This window comes from Micrasema longulum, unplaced genomic scaffold (assembly GCF_059751315.1).
Source record: "Micrasema longulum isolate JH-2025_06_02 unplaced genomic scaffold, ASM5975131v1 h1tg002166l, whole genome shotgun sequence".
In the NCBI taxonomy this organism is placed as follows: Eukaryota; Metazoa; Arthropoda; class Insecta; order Trichoptera; family Brachycentridae; genus Micrasema; species Micrasema longulum.
In genome coordinates, this window is record NW_028279331.1 from 31076 (window position 1) to 54865 (window position 23790).

Genomic DNA, 23790 nt, shown 5'->3' on the forward strand with positions numbered 1-23790 from the left:
AACAGCTATTTAGAATAGCCAATCAATTATGTGTATGATATATTTCCGGTTTCCAAGAAGCCATGTTTAGCATGTTTTCAAACGCAAGAGGTTCAATTTTTAAATGTCAGGACAACACACTAACGACAACTAATGACGTCACGGGTGAAGCAATTTAAAAATTACAAAACCTGAAAAAATCAAAGCGCTGATAATATGACACAAAATTTAATTTTTTTAAATTTTGGCTTAGTTTAATAGTCTATTAACAAAAAAAAACAATTAAAAACCACCGAACTTCGTCATTATAGCAAATAATATAAGTGACAAACTTGTGCACATTAAATAATTTTATTTTTAAATAACATAAAAGTTTATATGCCACAAAAAATCTAACTCAGAACAAATAAAATACGCCCATAAATTGATAATTAAATACCTAAAATGTATAATCTACAAAAATAATATTAGATAATAAACGCTTTAATGTAAAAAAAAAAACATTTTAATATATTTATGATTGTCTTTTCAGCATCCTATAGATAAGTGTACAACAAAAAGTACAAAAAGATTTGCACGTTTTTTATAAATGGCATAAAAACTGGAATTGAATACAGCAAACATACAATGGTGGCTAAGCAGAAAATCATTATATGTCCACTTTTTTATTAAATATACTGAAGTATATTTAATAAAAACATAAGACGAATTGAACATGTACTAGACAAGTAAAATGAACATTTACACTTCTTTGAAAGAGAACAGAGTATTATTATTTCTTATTGTATGTGTTTCAGAAATAAGAAAATCCCAAATAATCTGAAGGCCAAAGTCCACAACTCTTGTGTTTTGCCGTTTTAAAAAAAAAACTGTTTGAAAAAGGATTACAGATTGTGACTATATCATCCTTGTTATATTATATAATTTTGGATTTATGTTTTATAAAAATTGTATTTGAAAAAATACCAGTTTCAACTGTATATTCTCTAATTATGCATTTTGGACATACAACAATTGTTCGCTTAGCCATCGATGTGTACTCTATGTGTGTATATACATATATTACTAATTGACTCTATATATATATGTTATTGTCCTTTTAAACTGTCAGTATTCATTCTTCATCAGAAAGTGTTTACATTATTTGAAAACAAAAACTGTTGAACTGTGATTTACATATTTCAAAAATAAATTTGTCTTCAACTAACAGTGTTATCAGTTTTAAAATGCACTATAATATCAAAAAAAGACTTTTATTCGGAAAAGAAATAAAAATAAGATTCTGTTTAGTATAAATCATCGGAGAATCAGTTTCAAGATTTTCAAAAATCTTTAAGAAAATCTCGGTATTGAAATAAATTTTCACTGTAGGTAAGCACATTCAACTATTTTTTAGTATGAGTTTTTACAATTAAAGCTGTAGTCTGATAAAAAGTAAGGAAATCATATGATTTTGCAGTTTTTTTCAAAACCGCGTGATTAAAAAATAAAGTTAATGAACATTAGATAAAAACAATTATTTTCTAATGTTTGATTTCAATTATTTATTGACAATTCTTGATGGAATACCACTGTAATGATGTAATAACTTATATTTACATATAAGTTATTAATTAAAAATACTTTGTACAATACAAATAAGTGGAAGTGTACCAAGTATTTTTAATTAATAACTTATATGTAAATATAAGTTATTACATCTTTTTCTAATGTATTTCTGATAAAAATATACTTAAAAGTTTTATCTAACTAAAATATAATTAGTTTTCGACTGGCAGATTATACCTTTTGGAATTTAAACTAAACTTAGGTAAATTGGTACTCATATAAAGACGAAGTATTAAAGTCTAATTTGTACTAATGATACATATGAAATAGTTTGCAGATAATACATTAAATAAAAAAATAATCGAAGCACACAAATTTTGCGGTATTTTTCTTAAATTCTAAGTTAAATTATTCCTTCTTTAATTATTGTTTAAAATACTTGAGTTCAAACCCTTTCTTATAAAAGGGTGTTTCTTCTTCTTTTATTTTAAGGATAATATTTTGGTTGCAAATACTTAGTTTTTAAAAAATTTTATATTGTTTGAAATATGAAATATATTTTATACAAACTTAATTAAAGAGTCCTTTTCTCACTTAGGAAATCTGTTCTAAGGAGGACTGTACACATACAGTGCTCAATTATTTTTTTTACATATCTTACATGTCATTCAAACATGTCCTTCGGCCAGATTTTGATTTTTCTTTTGAAATACTGTTTGTTATCTACTAACTTAATTTTATAGAGCATATTAAACAATTTGGCCGATAAATAATCCTCGCAAATTTGACCGAATGATGTGTTAAAAAAAGTTACAGTAAGTAAAAAAGTAAAAATTTTAGTAAAATTGGGATGCCGTCGAATAGCAGATATGAACATTCAAGAACAGCATTTTTAAATGGCAAAACTGTATGATTCCCTTACTTTTTATCAAACTACAGCATTAAACATAATATTGTTTGAAGAATCATTTCATTTACCGAGTGAAAATTTGAATAAAATATCTACTTGATAAATAAATTTCCACAAATTTATTTTTTATTAGGTATTTGCTTAAGTATTTTTGATTATTTTTTTAATGAAAATAAATTAATACATCTACCTTCATGTGTAAAATGATCTAGATATGCTGTAATTGAAGTACCAATGGAATACTCTATGCTCTAAAATATACTTCATAGTACTCTATGCTCCATGGAAATAATGAAGTTTTTTTTGTAAATAATATTTTTTTCTTTAAAAATAATTCTTAAGATCATTAAATTCAAATAATACATACAAGCAATTTGGCAAATATGAATTTATAATTATTATTTTTTAAATGGGGTTGCCAAATTGAATTTAAGCGGTGATGGATTGCATCGTCGATATACGATGATTGCCTAACTTGGAATGGGGTGTGTACCCTTGTTAGCTGGGCAAAGAAAACAAAAAATTGTATTTATGATAAAATAAATAAATATACAACATACTATCAGGCCATTTTCCCGTAGTGGTAGGCAGAGAGGATAGAACGTCACATCACTCTGTCTTTGCATCCTTTACATTCATACATCTCATGCACGCACATCGATTATTCTGACTTTTGACGTGTCCATCTTCAAGTATTTGCTGGATTTGGTGATGCCATGTCTTTCTCAGTCTATCTTGGTTCCTATATCAGCATTTGAATCGTAAATATTTTTTGTCAGTCTTTGTTGTCCATTCGCTTAACACGTTCAAACCAATGCAGGATAATTTTTTTAAATTTTGTCGATAATGCTCATCCTAGCTTTTCATAGCGATGGATTTCGACATTTGTGCACCTATCATACGATGCTTCATCACACATTTGACTGAGAAATCTTATTTCAATAGGGTTCAGCTTATTTTTCCAATTCCATGCACTGATGTGGTACGTGTAAAATCCGTAAAATCTATTACAACTAAAATATGGATGTGAGTTAAATTAGTGGCTTATAAAAATTTGTTGTATGTGGGTGAGGCCGCAACAGTTAAATGATCTGTTTTGACACCATGGAAATTTTATCACAAAAATAAACAAATTTTAATTGCACTATTGCAGTTATATCTTCCTGATAAGGATAATTTGGCGTGCTTTTTAAAACATGGAGACAACCACGGATATTGAATATCATACAATGTCTACACGTGATGTCAGCTATTTAGAAATAGGGACAACAATAAATTCTCTGTTCACCCGACAAAGCAATGAAACCAAGATTATGAAGGCGCAACTGGTGGCTTATGATATTCTCATTCCATTTTTGGGAGTTCTCATCATCCTAACAAATGCCGCAGTAGTGGTTTCCAGTGGTCTTCTGCTCAAGAAAGGTAAAATATTATATAAATACTTATATCAAAAGAGTTTCCTTTCTTTTTTATGTATATAGATTCCCTATCTATGGAAACTAGAGTGATCAGTAAGAGAAATTATTGTTATCACTTGAGCTCCCAGGCACTGCAGATTGAATAAACATCCTGGTAGAAAAAATCTCTCTGAAACTTTTAGATGTAGGTTACGCACTGCAGATGACGAAACACCTTTACACATATTACGTGAATGTGACAAAAATCACAAAAAAAGACATATCTTCGGCGTACCATTGGTCAAATCTGAGAATGTAAAAGCACTCGCCCCCTACCGAATAGCCGGTTACTTTAAGGACTCGGAGAATGAGATTTAGCCACAGATTTAAAAGCGCTCGTCCTCCATTTAGTAGCCTGACTCTTCAAACACTTAGGCTTGGGGGGCGAGAATTAATTTACAGAGACCCATCGCAATAAATCTATACAAGTCGCAGTGACATCAGGAACTTGTTTGGCAGTAACCCCATTTACAAAAATAGAACATAAACTTTTCAAGAAGTGGAAATGTTGCTGCCAAATTAATATTAGTTCCGTTTTCTTTATTATAATATACAATAAAAATGGTGGTTTCTTCAAGATGCTTGCCTAATCTACATTTCTGTTTAATAAAATCTGACATAAAGGCTATAAACAGTTTCTAAGATAGTTGAACAAGAAAAAAATGCATGATACAGGATGGATGTAAGTTAGATACTAGAAATAAAGCGATCATTTAATAATGTCAATGAAAACCATTTTAGGTGACATAAAAGTTCCTTTTTATTTAAAAGTTAATTTGAATGTCCAAGAGGTTTGAAAACTTTAAAACGTTACATCTCAAACTTTCTTTTTAGACATTTAAATTTTTTTTTTTTCATAAAATTAGTATACATATTTAATAACAGAGAATCTATATAAAACTAACAAATATAAAATAAAAACGGAGTGTTCTCTGTTTCTGATAGTCTCAATCTAACATGGCTCAGCCTGTTCTAAGATGGAGATTTTTTATCTTTTAGAACATAAGTAGTTCTATACTAATATAACAATAACAAAAAAAACTAAAACTACTTAATTATAAATGCTTAGCTAATCAAATGTAAGAAATTAAAAATCGTTATTATACAAATATAAAGTATTTATATGTGCCAAGAATAGATGTTACTTAAACATAAATAATATAGTATAATATTTAATAAAAAACAAATATTGAGTAATGAAATACAAAAAAATATAAATAATATGAGTACCAATTTTATAAAGTACTACGTTTTTTGATCAACATATATTTTTAAAAAAATCTCTCGCTACACTATTTACATGTGCAGTTATTTTTATTTTAAAATTTGTTTTGTTTGAGTCTTTTGTATTTGGCAATAAATCATTAAATATTTTTGGAGCAATTACATTATATTGCTTTTTACCAAAGGCGATTGATACAAATGGGACAATACAGTTCATTTGTGTTGCTGAACGAGTGTTTATATTTTGTTGGGTTCTGTTGACCTCACTTAATTTATCATAAAATTTAAGTAGTAGGCACCTCATAAACAATTGTCTTACATCCAATATCTTTAACTCAGCGAATAGATCTTCCGTTGGATACCTCAAGGGTTTTTTGAGAATGATCTTGATCCATTTTTGTGCTATTTTCACTGGTTCAGGGATTGAACGAGAGCAACCTCCCCAAGCTAAATTGCAATATGATAGTTTGATTTGGCAAAAAGCAAAGTAAATTTGTCTCATAAGTTGAGCATTCAAGATATTTCTTAGGCTTTTATAAATGTATACTGATTACGTATTTGCTGGGATATTTCTATAATTCGATCTTTCCAGCTTTCATCCTTTACATCCTGTACCCTTCAAATATAATAGTAATAAGTAACCTAATTTATTAAGAATACACAAGCAAAAACTTTTAAAACTCTTTAGTTTAAGGATTGTCACAATCTTTTACTTTGGGAAAAATGTCATTAAATAAATGTGTTTGTATTATGAGTAAAAATAATGATATGTTTTGACAATATTTTTTGATAAAACTGCATACCTAGAATGATTTTGAAACAATGTATTAATGTAACTTTTTGGTGAAGTTAAACAGCTATCTAGATTGAACATCAAACGCTTTCGCCTATGCAGTTTAGGGAGATGAATAGGCTAATTTAGGCGAAAGCGTTCATCAGTCAATAAAGTAAGAAGAAGAACATTTAAGAGAAGGTAATATGGAAGTCTATGCATCTACAGGGCTTATGACCTGTCAATGGCTGGTTTAAGTGGCCATTTTACACACTGTGTAACATTCACCATTCTGCCCATATTTGAACATCTATATTCCTTCAATTCTTTCATCTGATGATGTTTGTGAAGTAAAAGATCTGAAACCTTTATTTATACGGGTGAGATTCGTCTAATTGAATTATTTCACCTGCATACTAGGCAATGCCTGAAAATGTTATTTTTTAAATTTCTATACTTCTTCATGGACCAGGTGGATTTATCAACAATATTTTGAGTTTGTCCAAATTTTTGCAGACAAGGACTGGATTCAACTCCCTGGGGAGCTGTTTATATTAACATATTACAACAGATATGAAGAACATTTAATATGAAGAACTCCCCAGGGAGTTGAATCCAGTTCTTGTCTACAAAAATTTGGACAAACTCAAAATATTATAATAATAATAATTATGGATAACTTATATAGCGCCATTTTCGTAATATAATACCTCAAGGGCGCTTTACAAGATATAAATTTAATTTTAACTTTTTGATTTAAGAAAAATAATGTACTTTTTATTATTACTTTTCCACCACATGCAAAGAATTTATTCAAATGATTAAGAGAACAAGTGGGGTTTAAGTTTCTTCCGAAACATCACTTCACTCTCACAGTTTCGGATTTCTGCTGGGAGAGCATTCCATGCCGTAGGGCCTGCGACCGCAAATGCACGTTCGCCGAATTTAGTGTCAATAAAGAAAGATGTAAAACTAAACCAAGAAGTTTAATTGCTACTGTGTATAAAATGATTTCTTATTAATAACAATAATATAATAAAAACCAATTATAAATAAAATTAAGAGTAAATAAAAATAATATTTTAGGTCAGCAGCCAAGATGTACGTATTTGCTACTGGGAAACGTGGCTATGGCAGATTTGGTAACAGGAGTGGCAGTCCTATTAGGACAATTGTATCCAAAGTCCAACCGGACTCATAACATTTGCGCTTTGCAGTTAGGTTTGTAGAATGTTACATAAAAAATAAAATAATGAGTCATTTTTCAATAAAGTAACAAGCAGCCTTAGGATTATCTTATCTAACCACAAAGAGGAAAAATATTTCCTTGCGGTATAGATTTCCGCATAAAAGTTTTCAATTTTTTTTACTGTTTATGTAATTTTAATTTTAATTTAATTTTTGTTTATTCAGAAAAACAACAGCAATACAAAAAAATATACACAACATTTAAAAAAAACATAAAATAAAGCCAAATCAGTTTTCCACATAAATACAATTATAAGTTCAAATATAAACTTTATATAAAAATCCAGTTCAGTTAGATACAATTCATAGAAGTGCATGTGTGCGAGTTTTTTTTGTGTGAGGATGAGTGTGTAAAAAAGTGGAGTGTGGTTTTGGTAGGTATGTGAATATGTGTGTGATTGTATATGGGTGTGAGGGTAGGTTTAGGGACAGGGTGAGTGTGTGTTTGATATGAGTGAATAGAAACAACTTAAATTTATAATGTAAAAATATTTTTTTTTATAAAGAAACATATTTTTTTCATATAATAGTTTTTTAATTTTGGTTTTAAAAGTGAGTTTACTGCAGTTAAATATGTCTATGTTATTGAAAAAAAAAATATTATTACGCGTCAAGCGAATCAGAGGAGAGTTCTGTGCATAGTTGGTGAGAAAAAGAGATAGATTCGTGTGACGGGTGCGGTAGCCAAGTACATTACGAAAAATAGTTGTTTTTTACTGGCTACCTAGATACAGGAAGGCATTTCAACTTTTTTTTAAATAAGTGTAGGATTGCTGGATTAAATTGTTTTATTGTTGTAAAAATAAACACTGCACTAAAAAATATGAATTAAGTTGTGGTAGAGTGGAAATTTCAATCTCCAACCTATGAACTTGAGTCGTAAAAATATACATAACATGAGAAGCTAAATGTACATTAGAATTAAGCAACTTATATGTTTGTTAAAGTTTTTTTCGGAATTTCAGGAATGATCGTGTCCAGTACCTTAGCCTCCATTTACAGTGTTATGCTTATTGCTTTGGACAGATTTCTATATATTCTACATGGGCTCAAGTACCGCCATTGGGTTTATCCTACTAGAGCTCGGGGAACGATATTTGCTACGTGGGTTTTAGGTAATGAAAAAAACATACTCAATTGGATACAATTCAGCAACCTGAAGCTAAACTAACAGCACACAAATAATTCAAGCACCTAAATCTCATTACTTTCCAGGACTCATTGTTGGATTCCTGCCTTTAATGGGATGGGCAGGGGATACAGACAATGGCAGAATATGTTGGTTTATCGTGATAGCTCCGAGATCTCTCGTGGTGTTCACAACAATAGTCGGACTAATTCCAGTGCTGGTTGTCATAATTCTCTACTCAATTATCCTTTATAACGCCATCAAAAAGGTTATACAGTTGAATAAGATAGGAAAAGATGAAGAAGAGAGAGGAAATCAGAATTCGTTGCGGATGTTTCGAGGAGGTACCGCGACATCTCAAGGAACCACAAGGAATCACACGCTAAAAACAATATCAGAAAAAAATGAAACATTAAAAAGAAGAGCCGATGAAACTAATGAGTCTATTATAGCAAACCGAGAAACACGAATCGGAAAAATTATAAATCGGTTAGGATTTAAAAAAGAACCGCCTCAAGTGTCGGAAAATGTGGGGCAAGAGAATAAAAATCCTCCGAGCACGTCAAAATGGAAGGCTATCAAAGTGGTGTTTTTCACAACAGGTAGTTTTGTATGCACCTGGGTTCCGTACTTTATAGCTTGTACGATGTTTGTGTTCTGCGATTACCAATTGACACCGGGGAGATGCCAGCGTTTGAAGTTTGCGATCGCAAGTCCCTTGGCCATTCTCGGCTTTATCAACAGTCTTCTGAACCCAATGATATACGCCTGGTGGCACAATGGCTTTCGGAAATCTATCAAAAAACTATGTTGCAGGAGAATTACACAAAGCATGCCGGTGGCAGGTTCGGCACATGATAGCCGTGGGACCTCCTCACAAACATTTAACAAGAATTCTAGTACTGAGTAACAGTTCAGTTGGCACAAAGAAGCAGACACTTGCTTATAAGGGAGGGGAGAATAATATGCTCGTATAAATGAGTATATTCCCGACCTATTTTATTTTGTGCTAGATCCCGTTGGATCGGACGCTGTATATGTGAATTGATTGCAAATGCATGCACTTAATGTAGCATTCTGTTACCATCCTCAATTCACACATCGTATGATACACTAGTTCGCAGGATACTAGAATACTGTTCCACAACGTGGGACCCTCCTGAATCAAACCACATCCTTGAAATAGAAAAGGTTTAAAAGTGATTTTTGTGATACTTATAATAATTACTATCCATTCTTGTATCCATTAATTTTTCTAGCGGGGATGCTGGATTACAACACCCTCCAATCTCGTTGTTAAATTTTTTGTGGGAAACATTTCTACAAGCTGGTTTCTGGAAGTACGAGTATAAGACCAATCTTATTCTTAATCTACATAAATGATCTGTGCCATTTAAACATCTATGGTTCTGTTATAAGTTTTGCTGATGACACTGTTCTATTATTCAAAGATAAGACATGGAAGGGAACATTTGAGAAAGCCGAAGAATATCTGAATGTAGTAAAGGCATGGCTAGATACTAATTACTTAACTCTTAATAAATCTAAAACTAACTTCATTCCATTTCAAATCAGTTCTAGAAACTATTCACAAAATGCTTATCTAAACATCAAACTACATAAGAATAATTGTCTTCAGAGTGCTCATTGTCATTGCCCAATATTGGATAGGACAGATAATGTCAAAATATTTGGGAGTTATTATTGATATAAATTTAAAGTGGAAACAGCGGATTAAAAATATTACAAATAAACTTAAAAGACTAACGTTCCAAATATAATTCATGTAAAGGAACTTTCAAAGATTTATTTTGCATTGTTCTAATCAATTTTGGAGTACGGTATAATCGGATGGGGTGGTGCGAGTTTTAAATAGTGTATTTGTTGCACAAAAATCCATAATTAAAATAATACTCACAGAGTCCCGATACAGAGATCTACTGAAGAAATATTCCACAAATCACAACTTATGACACCATACAATTATACGCTAAAACAATACTCACTTACAGATTCAAAAACTACTCTTACTCAAATGAAAGACATAACCCCTACAATATATCACATACAAATAATATAATCACTAGATCCTCAACACAAAGACAACTAAAACAAATACAAACTAATAGCACTTTCGGACAAAGGGATTTCGAGTATTATTCAATTAAAATCTATAACCTACTTCCACTATCTATTAAAACAATTAGTAAGAAGAAAATGTTCAAAAAGGCTATAAAAAAATGGATAGTGGAGCTAGGTAGAAGTAAAATGGATTGTCTCATTCACCCAAACCAATATTGAATCAACTGCTCTACAAGTGAATAGCTTGTGTTCGGTTTTTGTTCTTTCATTGTGCGTTTTGTAATATAAATAATATAGATGTACATAAATTAATTATAAACATGAATACGTAAAGTTTAAAACTGTCTGAACATTTTGTTAATTATCTCAGTTTATTAAGTTAGTCTTCTTTTTTCATTCTCAAATGTTAAAATATTTTCAAAAAAGTATATTGTTAAGTGTCCTCGGTATGGGTAACCCCAGTGAGGTCACATTATTTTATTTATAAAATATAGTTTATAATAGAAAAAATATGAATAAATAAATAAAAATATGTAACAAGGATTTATATTGATTATTATTTTATATTAACAGTCAACTATTTAAATTTTAAAATTTAAAAAGAAGCCAAAATCTTGTATCATCTAATCAATTATTACATTTTATTTTTTTTTACATTTTTTGCACCACAACAGGCCAGGAGGCCTAATTACAGTGGTGAATTACATCAATGAGCACCCAGGCTTGAGAAAAATCACATTTTTAATTTTTGTGTTCTCACCGGGAATCCAACACGGAACCTTCCATGCGTGAGTCAAGCGTCTTGACCACTACACCACGGAGGACAATACACTCAGTTGCATTATTCATATTCATATAGTGACGTAGTGTACCAATATGAAAATGTTTTGATAGTAGGAATGTGGTCATTGGTTTAAAAATAATGATTCGAATTGCAACCAAGTAAATAAGATTTATAGTTTTATTTTATTTTTTTAAACTTAACCCAACCCCACTCCACTTATATTTCTCTTCCCATAGCTGTTTTTCATACATTCCTATTATTGTGAAACTAATTAAAAGGGAAAAAGTTTACATATAAGATTTCTATTTGCTGTGTATGTTTTAATAATTCTGACTGCTAATTAATCTTAACCATTCTGATTATTGTAATTTTCGTTAGTCGAAAAATTCCCTAAATTTAATGCAACAGAGAGGGAAAACATTTTTGAGAAGGGAATATGGAAGTCAAGGCATTTACAGGGCTTATGACCTGTTATTGGCTGGTTTAAGTGGCCACTTTACACACTATACGACATTCACTAACCCGCCTATGTTTAAACATCATTTCCCTAAATATTTTCCCTCTGTTGCAACAAATTTAAATCTAAATCTTCTTCTCTGGTCTCAATCCTGGGATTGGCTGGCAGCAATTACTTTCATTCTTCTCCATTCCTCCCTGTCTTGTGCGACTCTTTTCAAGTCAACATATGATGAGCAGCGCACATCCTCTAATAGGTCCTCCAGGTACTCTCGGCGTGGGCGTCCCCTACAATTTGTCCCCTCGGTCATCCCCTCCATTATGACATGCAGGAGGCCTTCTTGACGTATTACATGGCCGATCCATCTCGCTCGCCTTTCGGACAAGGTCCTGAGCAGGTGCCTTCCACAATCTAAATAACTCACTCATAATCCAGCCTGTCTGCAAACATTTGGACATACTCAAAACATCGTTGAATTAACTAACTGGTATAAGAAGTATAAAAATTGGAAAATTGTTTTCAGGCATTGCCTAGTAGGTGAGTTGGATCAGCCGAATGAATCTCACCCACATGATAAAGGTTTCAGCTCTTTTACTTCACAAAAGTCAACAGATGGAAGAGTTGAAGAAATGTGGATGTTTTAACATAGGCAGAATGGTGAATGTTACACAGTGTGTAAAGTGGCCAATTAAACCAGCCAATGTCAGGTCATAAGCCCAGTAAATGTCTAAACTAAATGTTGCAACAAATTCAGATCTAAATAACTCCCTAGGGAGGAAATCCAGCCGGTCTGCAACCATTTTGACAAATTTAAAGCATTGTTGAACACCGTGATTTTGTTGGTTATAATAATGAGTGTTGAAAGTTCAAGATTAAACTTAAGCAGGTATAATGTAATCACTAATGGATGTTGACAAGTACAGTGCTGAACAGCCTTCAACTCATTTTATAGCAAGTGGGGACTAATCCAAAATCATCTTGCATTAACAAGAACAGACAATTTTGAGAAGTTTTATTACAATCGTTTGACAATAATACCAAACTTAGAGAGGAAGAAACGTGTTGTGACTCGACTCTATTGCTAGAGAATATTGTCACAATAGAAGTTTCTCAACATTTTTAACTCTCCCTTCCCGGTGATGTGTAGCTAGTACACATTGCATTTAATAACTTTAATTTCTCCATAAATATAATAAATGATGGGTTGAGATTTTCGGTATTCCTTCGTTCTACATTTACGTATTGGTAAAAATGTTTTTTTTATTAAATAATTAATGCTTGTTGGGATGTGTCGCATGTTGCATTTGTAGTAAAATAGTAATCCTTATATATAATTGTCTAACACTCTTTACGTCTCACTCTCGATAATACGGGTATATTTGGGAGCGAGAGAGACAATTTTTATGCGTCACACGCACAAACAGCATAGTTTCTTGTACTTCTCCCAGACGTCCGTTAGCTGCGTTAGTACGTTAGTAGCTTCCCGGCTTTCGTTGGGGGCGGTTCCTTTACGCGAACTGAGAGCATTAATTAATGTTTTTAGCAATTAGATTAAAAATATCATGACTTTTGACTTCAACTATAAATAATTGAAGCAATTGCCGATGAATATTACACTTTTACTTTTTAAAATCTCTCATTTTTTGCATGTGTAGTGACTACACAGCACCGTAACGCGCGGATGTTTTTAGGACAGTAAGGGAAAGGTTAAAAGAGCTTTTTCATATAAAATTTACTACTACACCTGACAGTTCTTGGGGATGCAGTGACTCCCAAATCGAATTTTAAAAAAAAACTTCTATTTTAGATACATAAATCGACTTTTCATGGTAAAATATAGGAAGGTTTGTATAGTAACACATATTTAGATTCACAGAATTCTTCGGAGTATTAAAAATTGAACATTTTAAAATCGATTTCAAAACAAATTAAAATTGCTAAAGTTGAGTCGAGTTGGTGAATATTTTATGTTCAATAGATTCAAGATTTAAAACAAACATGTTCATATCACTATGTATGTTCATGTAATAAACTTATTTATTATAAATTTGAATTCTTAATAATATACTTTATAGTCACCTAGACGCCATTTAATTGTTTACTTTTGACATAACCGGATTCGAGGTTTTGTTTTATTATTTTGTTTATTATGCATTTCCACATGACCAAACCAATTTCGTATTTAGTACTAAGCAAAGTAGGGCTAAAAATGCCGAACACTCTTCTAGTGGAACGGAAGGAATGGTAGATGAAAGAGTTGAGGAAATAAGGAGGTTTAAACATAGGCAGAATGGTGAATGTTACACAGTGTGTAAAGTGGCCACTCAAACCAGCCAACGACAGGTCATAAGCCCTGTAAATACCCAGACTTTCATATTCTCTTCTCAAAAATGTTTTCCCTCACTGGGCCATGCCATTAGTTAACTACTATGCAGGTGAATAGTTTTTGAAATAATAAATAAAATATTATATTTTATAATAAAAATTTACCCCGATAAAAATATTATTCTGAAATTTGTGATGCTAAACATAAAAGAAAATATACTGTTAAATATAAAACATATAGGCATAAAAACTATCGATAGTAAAAAAGTTAGAGAAACACTGACCAAACAACTTTTTTTTCTAAATAAACGAATACTTAATGAGACATTTGAAGTACATGGCATTTTAATGTGGATACATTTCCGAAAAGATGGCATAATCAATCAACCTGTTTTGTTGTATGAACCTACTAAAAACATTAAAAAGCTAATATTTGTTTCCAATAAGTTAGTGCCTATTTCAAAACAGTTTGGAAGAAGTGATATCAAAACCTGTATGAACAAAATAATATTACTGAACATTATTTAAGAGTTAGAGTGTGTACAGTGAAATCTTTATTTATAATTCATTTTAAAAGTAATAGATTACTGTTATTTTTTGCGAGATTTATTACATTCAAAAGAAAATATTTTACTACCACTCTTTTAGTACAATTTTAAGAATATCAATGGCTTAAGTTTGACAGATTGGAACATATTTATTTTGTAAACGTGTATTTTTAGAACAATAATATAAGTACAAAACTTTTGCTAAAGGATTGCTATCTGCAAATTTAAGAAGTACAGGGATTTGTGTTAGTAATTTAAAAAAAAACATGTAGCGTCTAGAACCAACTACATCTTTTACAGAATGGCAAAACATATACTGTTTTGCATGAGACTTGCTATTTTATTTTTACATATTCAGAAAAGATCAAATATTTACTTATTGACTGGCAGATTTGTTGGAGAAAAACCGGATACAAGAAAACATTTAGCATGTTTAAAATGTCGGATACAATAGTAAACGGGACTAAACTGAAATCGTTATATACGACGACAGAGACATTTAATTTCTTCACTTCATCTAACGGAATGATCCTGATGAAAAATGACACAAAACTATTACAAGCTCAGTTAGTTATGTACGATATATTGATCCCAGTATTTGGAGTATTCATAATCATCGCAAACTTACTAGTTGCAATTTCTAGTGGTTTAATACTTAAAAGAGGTATGCAATAATATTCTTTTTTAATATTATTATTGATAAAACTGTATACTATTTTTTGAACTACCATGATGATATAATGTGCCTTAAAAAAATGCAAATACGAAAATCATCTTGGTGTGTGTAAGATATTTGGATGAGAGTTTTTCTACTGACATTTGGTGGAACTGCATTTTAATTATAATAATAAAAATACATATAACATAGTTTCATTGCACTTTTATTTATAATTTTCACCAGTGACCAGGTTTCGGCGTGACCGACATCTTCCGACTGGTGTCGGTCACGATGAAACCCGGTCACTGATGAAAATTATAAATAAAAGTGGAATGAAACTTTACTGTATTTTTATTATTATAGATGAAGAAATAAAAAGGAGAGACTGCAATGCCACTGAAAAATCTATAGTTTTAACAAACAATAACTGCAGTATGGTGCAAATCACCAGTAAGATTAAAACTCAAATAATGCAAACACTACAGATAGCCCAGATGATGGAGAAAGTGCTATTAAAACTCAGGAAAAAGCACTGGTTAAAATGTTCAAATTTCCTATTTCTATTTTCATCGATGAAAGAAAGAAATCACATCAAACAGAGGAAAAAATCTCTATTTAGTAGCAATTATGTTGATTTTTACATTCTCTGAAATTTTAAACCAGATTTTTTTTTTTTAATTCGACACACGGGTATTCAGTGCGTTTGAATGTTTAATAATTCCATGTTAATGTGTTGGTGCTTGTCGGTGAACTAAGTAAACATACAAAACATACATTTGTGTTAGTAGGCACACTAGAATGATTTATATAAATATATATATATATATATATTTTTTTTTTAAAATTTATTACCTACTAAGCCTCTATTTTAGAAGCTTGTCAGCAGGTGAGATAGAGGGGATATGGAAGGAGGTGATGAAAAATACATCACAACACCCAGATCAATTGAGGAAAAAACTTTCATGGATTTTTTTTCGTGCAACTGGCAGGAATCGAACCTGCGACGCCAGTTTCACAGTCGGCCGTCTAACCAACTGCGCCACGGCGCCTGTGATGAATTGTAACGCACACATAAAGCAAAGGTTATTAAAGATTTGAATGGACTGTACCCTTTTACATTGCACTGTTTGTGTTGAGCGTTATTTGAATGTCTTAAAAAATAATTCAATGCTTAACGCTTATATTGAATAAGTCGATACGAATGGATATATTGTTTTACATACCTACCCAACACATTCTGCGAAGAAGCAAAAATACTAATGTTAAAATAACCTTTGATCTTCGAACAGAAAAACTCCTCTCTTTTACTTTGTATGTGTTCAACAAAACTGGTATTTTTATTGCACAGGTCAAGAGCCACGATGCACATATCTACTACTGGGAAATATGGCTCTAGCAGACCTGATCACCGGAGTAATGGTTGTCATAGGGTCTATCATACCTGAGACAGTGTCATACAGAACAGATACGAGCTGTCGGTTTCTTTTGGGTATATGATCTTGAATTAACTATAATGAAAACGACACTCGTATTGCTCAATAAATAAATATTGTAATTTTATAAAAAATAACGATGCATTATTCTGTCGACAGTCTTTTACTTGAAAACCTGCACATTGACAAATCAAGCCAAAACAACGATTTTTCATTATCATATTAACACTTTAATTATTGTAAAGATTTTAGGTGAAATAAGAAAAATATTGAACAGTTACACCATCTTTACCTTTTTATAATGACATGGTTAAATAATAATAATTATTATTATTATAATTATTATGGATAACTTATATAGCGCCATTTTCGTAATATAATACCTCAAGGGCGCTTTACATAGTGATTCTATTGTTAAATAAATTTGAATTGAAGCTTTTAAATTTGTAATTTATTTCAAACAATTTATTTTGTTGTCACATTCTACGGTTTTATTCAAATGATTTAGAGAACACGTGGGTTTTAAGTTTTTTCCGAAACATTACTTCACTTTCTCAGCCTCGCACCTCTACTGGGAGAACATTCCATGCCATAAGGCCTGCGACCGCAAATGCGCGTTCACTAAATTTAGTGCGCTGTTTGCGTGGTTAATGGAGAAAAAAACTATGCAAAGCTAACAATAAAAAATACTTCTATTTGTTTTATTATATTCAATATATTATGTGTGTTTAGGAGCAATAGTATCGAGCACAATAACATCAGTGTACAGTGTGATGCTGATAGCCGTGGACAGATTTCTATATATACTACATGGATTAAAGTATCATCGCCTTTTCTACATAAAGAGAGTACGATGTATGATAGTGGCAACTTGGTTATTTGGTAAGATAAAAAAATAATATCTTAAATAGTCCGCATACAAGATTTGAAAAGTAATTAAATGAAGTGCATTGTATACTTATTTCAGGTCTTATAATAGGATTTTTACCACTGATGGGGTGGTCCGGTAATTCTAAGAATGGCAAAATGTGCTGGTTTACTAAAGTATCTCCCCCAGAATTGATACTCTTAACGTCTGTAATTGGTATAGTGCCAGTACTTATCGTTACTATACTTTACAGCATCATTCTTTATCGAGCTATCAAAAAAGTAGTGCAACTAAGAAGTGCGGATAACCAAGAAGAACCAGAGACAAACAAACTTAGATTATTTAGAGGACGTACTGAAAGCAAATTAAAAATAAACACAATATCTGAGAAAATTGACACATGTAGTCAACAGTCAATAACAAATAGTGAAGATGATTTTTCAAGTGATGTGACATTAGGATTAAAGGTACACAAAATCAAAAAAGAAAATAAACTTGTTAATAATACCGGTGAACTATCAAACACTCCGTCAAAGTGGAAAGCTGTTAAAATAGTACTCCTTATAACTGGAAGCTTCATGTTTACGTGGATGCCATATTTTGTAACCTGTATTGTCTTTGTTTATTGTGATGTAAGAAAAGCGCCTAAATACTGTCTAAACTTACAATTTACAATTGCAAGCCCACTGGCAATACTTGGCTTTTTGAACAGCCTGCTCAATCCAATTATTTATGCGTGGTGGCATAATGGTTTCAGAGCATCCATTAAGAAAATATATGGGAAAAGAATTAAAATTGCTACGTTGAAGAGAAATCCACCTTAAAAGTATAAATTAAACTATAAGATTCTCATCTTCACAATGGCGGACAATACATTGCATTTTTTAAGGACAATTACAAAGGATTGATAATACCTATAATGAATAACCTTGCGAGATTATTAACAACAGATTAGAAGCAATGGTGAAACGCATAAAAAAGCGTAGCATAGAAAATAATTAGCGGATAAGAGAGCTAATAAATAATCAATTGCTTGTTTTATTAAAATGATTTCCTAAAGTAGGTACTCTGAGTTTGATTATTTCCCCTATCAGAAGTCGCTAAATTTGTATGTATGTATATTTTGATAAATATTTCCACATATATTTTGTATAAGCATGAAAAGATAACCATAGAAAAAAAAGAGGAGCATGTATTGACAAATATTCTATTAAACTTGTATAGATTAATTCATTATTTCCATACTTTTATGAAGGTACAATAGTTTTCATGTTATAAATTCTTGTGACGTGACGACCATACTTTTGCAATTACTCATTACCTTTTTAAATAAATCACAATCTTTTTTAGTGTTTGAGATTGAGATTTTTGACACTGGATTGTTTAGGTTTAAAAAGTTTATCCAAGATGCGTTTTTATATTGATGAATGAAGTTTTACAAGATTATTTAATATTTAATTTTGATAATTTACATTCCTAGTTTTATTTAAATGTGTATTTTATTAGTGTTAACATGTGTATACTAGAGATGTTTTATATTAATGAATTGATTTTTAATTTTTATTATAGTTTAATTTTGACCATGCACATTGCTAGTTTTATTTAAATACGTATTTTATTAGTGTTTTTATGTGTATACTAGATGTGTTATTTATAAATTAATTGATTTTCTACAATAATTATTTTTAAATAATTTACATTGTTAATTTTATTTGTAGTTGATGAAAAATAAGTAGTGTCTTTTTTAGTTTTGGAATATTTCTGTATTTTAAATATTATTTTTTATTGTTTATAAACCAAATAAATAAATAAGATCAGGAAACAGCATAAACTTATTCATGTCCCTATTGTATAATAGAAAAAATAGTCAATAAAGCTTGTAAATTACCTGCAGCACTCTGTTTCTCCAATGACTCCAGGCTGTTGACCTTCCCGTCAGCAGGCAGCTGTCTCTGGCTGCCCCAGTCCTCGCGCCTGCCGAGGGGGCTGTAGGGGGGCGCAGGGGGCAGCCTCTGGGATACGGAGTACAGGTGCGCCCCATTGTCCGCTTGGAGACCCTGCCCCTGGGCCCCATAATACTCCTCGCGGGATCTGTAATCACTAATGTTGAAAATTCGACATAAGATTGGTTTCATTAAACTAACATGCCGAGCCATGTTAGATGGATACTCTATATTCATTTTTAAATGCTCTACTGTAGGTTTATTATTTCTAGAATTTCCAATAAACAAACCAACCGCGTGATATTTGACAGAATGGCCCATTTCACATGTATCGTACAAATCCACACGGCTCGGTCAAATTAGGGTGGATTGACATTTGATGACCCTAGTATTACAGTCAGACAATCGCCATCTTTTCTAAATGGGTTTTTGATTGGTTATGATAGAAAAAAATATTTTCTTAACAGAAAACTAAAGATGCATATCAAAATTAGCCACTTGGAGTACAAATTTAGGAATTAAATGTGTACCTAATATCAAAAACCCACATTTACTTACCTTTGCATGAAAAGTGGACATTCCATGCATTATAAACCCTAAAGTATCATTGCAGTCGTTATTTTGTCATCTTTTTAATGATGTAATAACTTATATTTACATATAAGTTATTAATTAAAAATACTTGGTACACTTCCACTTATTTGTTTGACCAATTAGCGCTTTCACCCTCAATGGGCATCTTCAGACTGGTGAATATTATACAGTGTAAGGATAATTTATATAAAACTAAATATTACGTAAGTGTAGGTACATTTAAAAATAAATCGAAAGAGATACAATATGCAATATTTCAATGGAACAGAGCGAGACAAATTATTGAAACATGGGTTGGCGGTGTACTGTAAGAGAGGATTCTATTCTAAAATATTTATTGTTTTATTACATATACAGGGTCCAACTAAAGGGACTAGTAAGGGTAAGTTTTTGAATTCTATCTGCTGATTTATTAAAATTCTATCGCTATTTTTTTTTTATCCTATTTATTTCTAAAATTTCTAATCTATCTAACTTTGGACCTTTATGTCCTGCATGTAAAATTTTTATGTGTTTTGATAATTCAAAATTTTGTTTTAACTCAAATAAATATGATGCATAGTTTGATATATCGCAATTAAATCTATGTGAAGCTAAATGTTCTTTCAGTCTATATTTAATTGCTCTCCCGCATTGTCCTATATATTTTTAATTTATAAATTATATGTAAATATATGTTATTACATCATTACAATGGAATTCCATCAAGAATTGTCAATAAATAATTTAAATCAAATCATCTTTTTATGTTCAAAATCAACCTCTGTGAGTGATGGTGTATTTGTCATTTTAGAGTTTAAACAGTGTTACTAGTAAACATATAAAATAAAAATATATTTTCATAACTGAACATAAACCCTCCTTTCTCATTGTTTTATGAATCTTGTCCATAATAAACATCCTTTCAAAAACGGACACAAACAGTTCCATGGGTTTCAAAAACGGACAACTACATGTTTTGGTTTCAAAAACATCAAATACATTTTTAAATTGTGTTTTTTTTAATATTTAAATAATACTTGCCTTAGATACTTTAAGTGCACAAAATGAATCTGTACCCATTTATTTTATTAAATTGTATATCCGTCTTGTATATCCGAAACAGAGAATTAATTCTAGTGAAAAATTATGAAAATGGATATCGTCCCGCTTTTGATGCTGCTAAGGTCCTTATTAATCATATTCTTTTGTATTTATTAAAAATTAATTCAGTGCCTACTCTCAGATAAAAATCCGGCAAATGGAAATCGAGTGAAGATTAATTGTCTTCGTGGTGTACTGGTTATTGTGTTTGCCTGGCAAAAAAAAAAAATAAGTAAAAATAAATATATAGTGCCTAACAATGTGTGCCTATGTAAGATTTACAAACCTAAAATGCATCTCTTTTTTACTACTTTTCTTCTATACTTCACTCTTTTACTATAAATCTTTTTTTTTTTTACTATACATTACTTTTACTAAGTTTAACCATAACAGTTAACTATGTTTTCTTTATATTATGTAACATTGTATTTAACTTTAATTTTGTACAAATTGGCTACGGTCGTTAGTTACAATAATAAATAAATAATTAATAAAATAATTATAAAACAATAATTATCAATACATCCTGGAACTTTATCATGCCCTGTGGATTTTTGACATAGTGTGAAATGGGCCAATCACATGATATCACATGGTGGGCTTGTGGTTCGCACGTGTACAGCAGTCCAGTCTCCTTAAATGTACTTCCCCAAAAGTAAATAAATACATGAATATAGCATTGCATTGTTAAAAATTTGATTTAAACTTCTTTATTAGTGTTTTTTTTTCTTTTTTCGTTTCTTTTCTTAATTAATTTATAAGTAAAAAATATTTCTCTTTATCATTTTTTTTACATCATTATATACTTTTATACATAAACATATACTATTTACCTAAATATTAGTTTTCATTTCAATAATAATACATATAAAAATATTATATATATTTTTAATGTTATTCAAAATTTACTTCTTAGTTATTTTTTTAACTGGTTCAAAGTATCTCTAATACCAAATTATCTTTTTTTATCGATAATTCTATAACTGGTAATATTTTATTCTTTTATATAGTTTATATTTCTTAGACTTTCTAAATTAATAATATTGTTTTAAATGCTATGTATTACTTATAACTATGTTTACATGTATGTATATTTAGTTGTATTTGTAACTAATATGTAAAAGGCACTAAGTGCCGTTTATTTCAATAAAATAAAAATAAAATAAAAAAAATTGATACATAAATGAAAAATGAAAACAAACAATAGGACAAAATTAAAACAGAGACTGCTTATACAGAAAAAAAAAACTGAAAAATGTTTATTTTTTAATATCATTGCTATTATATTCAGGAAACATATTCATACATAATTAATATTAAAAACAAGGATTTTCAAAACACAAAAAGACCAATTAAGTTTTCATAAATTCAGTAAAGCATGTAAAAAAAATTAAATGAGAAAAGAATAATCATTAAAGTTTACATTTACCATGGAGGTAATTATATATATAATAAATAAAAATACCAAATGTACAGACTGAGTCATTCGTGTACACATATATAAATGCATACATATACACACAAACATACGCACATCTAAATACATATATGTATTTATATCATGGTATAACATTTTACACTTTTTTGCAATTAAATTTATAAAAAAACCACTTAATTTGTACATATATATTGACCCGTTTCAAGGTTGTGTATGTATAAAAACGAAATGAACATCACACCTATTATAATATTGATGGTAATAAACTAAACTATAAACTAAGTTAAACTAAACGATACATACAACATAATAAGCAAGATAAAAAAAGGGTAAAAATATTAAATATTCAATGCTATTCAAAATTCAACCCAAATTCATAATAATTACCGTAATAAAAAATGCTAAAAATCAATATTGGACGTGTAGCATTAATGCTTTAATAAAAAACACTATATTGCTTAATTCTTTTTTTTTATGTGACCACACACCCATTTTTTAATAAAACTAAATAATTGCGTAATATACTACAATAGTTAAATGAAGTAAACGTACTTGAACTGATAATCTGGGGGCTGACCAGAAAATCCTCTCCTTGGATACTCAACCGGAATTATTGTAATATAATTATTTTGGTTTGAATTATTAGAAGATTCACTATAATGAGAAAGGTCTGATGAATGATCCATCACTGAAAAATATGCTATGTTTAACAGATACCAAGAATATCTACCAGTGAAGGAAACCAATCGAGATTTTCCATCGTCGGTAAAATATCTGAGAAATAATTTGTGTTCCTAAACAAATAATATCAACACAATATTGACATATTATTGACCAATATTGACATTTTAAAAGGCGGGGGCCATAGACACAGGCACATTACGGACCACTGACCAGAGATTATACACATATCACAGACTGCAACAGATGAACAAATTATCGATAATTCATCATCATCATCATTCCGTGTCCGCTCCCTAGTTGGAGCATACGGTATCTACAAAGAGCCTCCATGCATCTATATCAGCTGCCAATTCCTTTGCGTCCTCCCAAGTCAGGTTCTCGTCTCGAAGTTCTGACATAAACTGCCAACGAACAGTTAGCAGTGGACGTCCAGGACGTCGGCAAGCGTGGTTAAGGCTCTCAGAAGGCATCCGCAGAATATCACATAGCCAACCGTATCGCCTCCACTTGACGACAGTTGTCACCAGAGTTTGCTGCGTCCGTCCTCTTATTACTTCATTCTTCTCAAAGTCAAACCACAATTGGGCAAGTAAAAAAAATAATTTACTACATTTTGATAATTTTTT

At 30.6% G+C, this 23790-nt stretch overlaps 2 protein-coding genes across 2 annotated transcripts in view; one reads left to right on the forward strand and one right to left on the reverse strand.

Moving 5' to 3' along the window:
• Window positions 1-23324, reverse strand: part of Bili (FERM domain-containing protein 8 Bili) — a 41502-nt gene extending 18178 nt beyond the window's left edge. Inside the window, exons 1-2 of the mRNA XM_088239423.1 lie at window positions 23033-23324; window positions 19311-19522 (exon numbers count right to left, since the gene is read on the reverse strand). Of these exons, the coding sequence (XP_088095549.1) occupies window positions 19311-19522; window positions 23033-23166 (346 nt within the window). The 5' untranslated portion in view covers window positions 23167-23324. The remainder of the gene's footprint in view (window positions 1-19310; window positions 19523-23032) is intronic.
• Window positions 1089-19003, forward strand: LOC148272898 (uncharacterized). The gene is made up of 10 exons (XM_088239433.1): window positions 1089-1350; window positions 3591-3859; window positions 6977-7111; window positions 8104-8253; window positions 8354-9173; window positions 9341-9458; window positions 14764-15127; window positions 16470-16610; window positions 17287-17436; window positions 17522-19003. Exons 2-10 carry the CDS (start codon window positions 3634-3636, stop codon window positions 18244-18246), a joined length of 2829 nt encoding a protein of 942 aa, XP_088095559.1. The 5' UTR covers window positions 1089-1350; window positions 3591-3633; the 3' UTR covers window positions 18247-19003.
• Window positions 23325-23790: the final 466 nt, after the last annotated feature.